The 4603-nt window shown below is 40.3% G+C and overlaps 1 protein-coding gene across 1 annotated transcript; it reads left to right on the top strand.

Annotated features, from left to right (window-relative positions):
* The first annotated feature begins 311 nt into the window (after nt 1-311).
* Nucleotides 312-3976, top strand: LOC131664167 (uncharacterized). Its single transcript, XM_058935056.1, has 5 exons — nt 312-583; nt 1025-1096; nt 1191-1413; nt 1496-1796; nt 3945-3976. The coding sequence occupies exons 1-5, from the start codon at nt 312-314 to the stop codon at nt 3974-3976; spliced, it is 900 nt and encodes a 299-aa protein (XP_058791039.1).
* The last annotated feature ends 627 nt before the right edge of the window (nt 3977-4603 follow it).

The following is a 4603-nucleotide window of genomic DNA, read 5'->3' as shown; positions in this document are numbered from 1 at the left end:
CCACCACCTACTCTTCGTCCGTTGCGTGAGAAATAAAGAGCGTACGCGCTATCGCGATCCTATATTAATACACATTGGCGTCTCTTCTCCGCACTAATCACATTTTCATTAGCTACTCCCACCACTAATTATGATTGTCTTATGCGTGCGACAAAATCAGTGCTGTCGCGTATCTCGCATCCCTACTCCCAAATCTTCGACCAATGACCGAAACGCGGCTAGTGTTTCAAAAGATGAATAAAAATTCGAACGCCTTGCAACGATACGTCATTGTGATTTTTTTGTCGTGGAGTTGTGAAGTGTTTAGTAAAATGAGTGAAGAACGGGTGGAAAATTTGTTTTCCTTGGACGATGCGTCGTGGCAAGACGCACTTAATGAAGCGATCGAGGCGTTGGGCGAGGACATCGATCTTTCCGAAGATGAAGTCTTCGGATTGATCGGTTTACCGGTGCAAGAAGCAGCGGTGGACGAAGTCGTCGTCGAGCAGCCGCGAACACCTTCGCCGAGGAGGAGGAACGACGACGACGACATCCACGAAGCGGCAACCATTCGGATGCCGCTGACACCTCCACCTTCAATATTGTAAGTACATTTTTTTCATTCTCTTTTACCCTCTCTCTCTCATTCTGTTTTTTTATAATTAATACCATTATACTAATAAAATGTTATTAGTTATACATAAATTTTTTAAAAATAATAAGAGCATATATGTTCTTAAATTAAAAAAAGAGGTTCTGTTCTTTTTTTTTCTGTATACTAATAACACAATTATATATCTAATAATATTGTATTAATAAATTGATAAAATTTTATATAGATAATTTATCAATTTATTAATGTAAAAGTATTATTCGTTATATAATATGTATGTACGTGTGTATATGAGAGAGAGTATATACTCCAATTTTAAATTTAACATTCTTTTCTCTCGCGTACTTAAAATTTCTTATTTTGCGATGTCCGGTTTTCGTCGTCGTAGTCGCGTTATCGGCATAATATAAATATAAGTGTTTCCGATTACAGCACGCATCGGACAGCGCCACTCCAATTACCGCCACCGTCTCCATGCTCCCGATCATCTTCAACGGTGAATGTGTAAGTTGAATATTTATTATACAGATAGATATATGAAACGATTTTTTTTCAAAATAAAGAATCTTTTTTTTTTTTTTTTTTTTTTTTTTTGCAGGTCTGATGACGACGACGACGACGTGGAGATGGTCTGCGAGGTGATTGTCTCGCGTCGACCACCACCACCACCACCATCACGACGCGTGACATGCGTCGACCTGGTGACGCCTCGAGGAGCACCCGTGATGATGATCGACATCACAACGCCACAACAGCCGCTCTTGGTGAACTTAGTTTCACCACCAGCGATACAAGAGACGTCCTGCCGCCAACGAGAACAGGTATGATTCTTTTTTTCTCTTTTCTTTTTTTTTTAATCGGCAGTAGTATGTTCTAAGTTTTTTTTTCATTTTTTTGTTGCAGGTCGGCGATCACAACAACACCATGCCAGTATGCGGGGGCTGGGAGTGCGCACACTGCGTCGCTGGTCGCTGCAGTCGGCAGCCGCAGTGGGTGGAATCACCACCGCAGCGCGGCAGCAGGCGGCACGTCGATCGGAACGGGCCGGTCAGACAGGTGGTGCGAAGATTATTCGCATCACGGTCGAGCAGTCCCGAAGATTCCCCCGCTGTGCGCCAGCCTTCTCGGTCGCCGTCGCCAGCTCCGTTGAGTAGGCAGCTTTCTAGATCGCCCGCGGAATTATCCACAACGGCGCTCATGCAGAGTCTCCGCATCGCGGGGAAAAAGCGCCTGCGCGTCACGGACGAAACCGTCGACGGCGCCCCGCGGTACAAAATAGCAAAATTTTTCACCGCTGACGACGACGACGCCGACGACGACGACGGCGACGACGACGGCGACGACGACGGCGACGACGACGACGACAACGACGCCGACGACGACGACGACGACGACGACGACGACGACGACGACGACGACGCCGACGACGACGACGACGACGACGACGACGACGACGACGCCGACGACGACGACGCCGATGATAATGATGATGGCGAAAACTAGGCGTTAGTTTTTTATACATTTTTGTACATTTTTTGTATTTTTTGTAGATTTTTTATATTTTGTTATATAATAAATAATTATTAATAACAATGTCTTTTCTTATAAATAATTATTAATAATATATCTATATAATAAATATCTATTTATAACATTTATTAAAATTTATTGTATTAGCGCTTGGGCCCTCCCCAGCAGCAGCAGCAGCCGCCGGCGCCGCCGCCCCCCACATATCAATCGCGTGTGTAGCCAGTATACACAATACGGTATTGCCCGTGGTAACAGTGGCTGTAGCTCTAGCGGTAGAGCATCGGCCTGCGGATCCGGAGGACGCGCGTTCGATCCCCCGATCCGTCCGTTTTTTTTCAGATAAATCTAAAAATTTTTAACACACGCGCGCACACGCGCGCACACACACACACACACACACACACACACAATAAAACAATCAAAACGCGTAACACAGAACACGCGCGTAGTGCATAGGAATCAAATCAGTGGGAGAGGGGGAAATGCAGAGAACGCACGCCACATCAGATCAAGCCACATCAGATCAACTCAGTAGGGGAGGGGGAGTGCGTAGAACGCACCGGTATACGCCACATCAGATCAACTCAGTAGGGGAGGGGGGAGTGCGTAGAACGCATCGGTATAACTCAGTAGGAGGGGGGGGTTGAATCGACAGTGCACGGGCCGATCGGGAGGGGGGGGGGTGAGGTGAATATGCACACACCTCAACTCACACGCTTCAACTCAGTGAGCTAGTACCCCTCTGAGTTGATGCCCCTCTAGTTTACCTACTAAAATCTTTTATTTCTTTACTTTTATCTCTCTTTCCTCTAGTGAAGTAATAGCTCGTGCTTCCCTTTCTTTTTTTTAGACTACTTTCGAGGAGTGTAGGCTCTGGGACAACGAAACCTGAGGCTGCGCTAAGCCTCTGGCGCACCTGATCTGTGTCGTTGCCACTTCGTCACAATGTAAAGGAGGTGAAGTTACTTATCTGGAATAAATGCAAGCGAGCCGTCAACACACAAAAATAATTTGTTTTTTTTTTATTAATTTTTATTTATTACAGCACTTAATATTTAATATATATATTTTACATAACTTAATTTACATGGGTGCACCTACCCTGCGGTGCAATTACGGTGATCAGCCGTAATTGTTGAAGCAAATTAAAGGTGCTCCTCAGATCAGAATCAGCTGTGCTGCCTCGATCGCAAATCTGCTGTATAATATCTGTTGCTTTTGCTGCTGCTTCCGTGATGCTGCTACTATCGCTGCATCCTCGCTCACCCTTGCACACGTATCCAAAATCCAGGTAAACTTTTTTTATTGGCAAATCGGTGAAACACTGTGCTAACTTATTTTGGCGGTACTACTCAAGGAACAGCTGAGGCTTAACTGCTAATTCAAAAGATCGCGCGCCCCCCCTCTCTCTCTCAATACTTAGAACTAACGCGCGAAAATCAGAATCGCGAACGGTTCGATTAATTGAATCGACTACCGTTGCATATTATATATTATATTATATTATATGCTATTATATTATATTATATTATATTATATTATATGCTATTATATTATATTATATTATATTATATTATAAGCTATGTGTAATTAATACAAAGAATTATATCTATAATTTATTTATATATTATACCTGCATCCATATATATGTATGCCGCGACAATTCCGTGATAGATTTTACATTTCCACTGCTTCTTCCATGGGTAAATATAAGGTTAAAATCCAAAAAAATAATTATTATTAATTGTTTTCAGTGAATAACATTAATTTTTATTAAATGAATTATAAATTAATACCTGTCAGAGATACGGATACTAAGCAGAACTGACACCAGTAGATATAGTCGTTGATTGAACAGGAATATTTTAATTTTTCCAGTGGACCTGTAAAGTAAAAATAATACAGCCAGCAAAATTCTTTACACGCAACAAAATAGTATATGTGCCAATAAAATATAAGGAAAAAAGATTTTTTTTAATATAAAATTATTATAAAATTACAATGGCAAAAAATGAATCCAACAAACAAACTGATAGTATATTATCATAATATAACAAATAAATATTCATAAAATATATGAACATATTGTTTATACAATTTTGGTTTCTAATAAATTTTATACTAAATATCTAATTTCTTTATTGTCGTGGATTGTGTTTTGTTTTTGATACAAACACTAACATCTGGTAATTCGTTGTTTGTAATCACAAATAAAATTTCTACTTTTATTTACAATGACAGTCTTGAATGTACTAGTCTTCAATGCACAAGTTTACAAAACCATATGTACTTTTTCACCATGATTGTAGCAAAACTATATCAAACTTTGATTAGCTTGAGTATGCACTTAATTATGAAAAATCTAAACTATAGAAAAACAATTTCATTTTTTACCTTAGTTTACTTACTTATTTTATAAACTATTTCGATTTTTTGAAAAAATTGTTTATAACAGTGGCATAAATAAATGATTTGGTATTT

Source organism: Phymastichus coffea, unplaced genomic scaffold (genome assembly GCF_024137745.1).
Source record: "Phymastichus coffea isolate CEN01 unplaced genomic scaffold, Cenicafe_Pcof_1.1 PCOF00042, whole genome shotgun sequence".
Classification (NCBI taxonomy): Eukaryota; Metazoa; Arthropoda; class Insecta; order Hymenoptera; family Eulophidae; genus Phymastichus; species Phymastichus coffea.
Note: the sequence above shows the minus strand (reverse complement) of the source record. Positions and strands in the feature narration are given on the sequence as shown.

Excerpts from the sequence above, each read along its gene's own strand:
- LOC131664167 (XM_058935056.1), top strand. The coding sequence starts at position 312 with ATGAGTGAAGAACGGGTGGAAAATTTGTTTTCCTTGGACGATGCGTCG. Across the intron at positions 1,097-1,190 it reads TCATCTTCAACGGTGAATGT|GTCTGATGACGACGACGACG; the intron begins GTAAGTTGAATA and ends TTTTTTTTGCAG. Across the intron at positions 1,797-3,944 it reads CACAACGGCGCTCATGCAGA|AACTGACACCAGTAGATATA; the intron begins GTCTCCGCATCG and ends GATACTAAGCAG.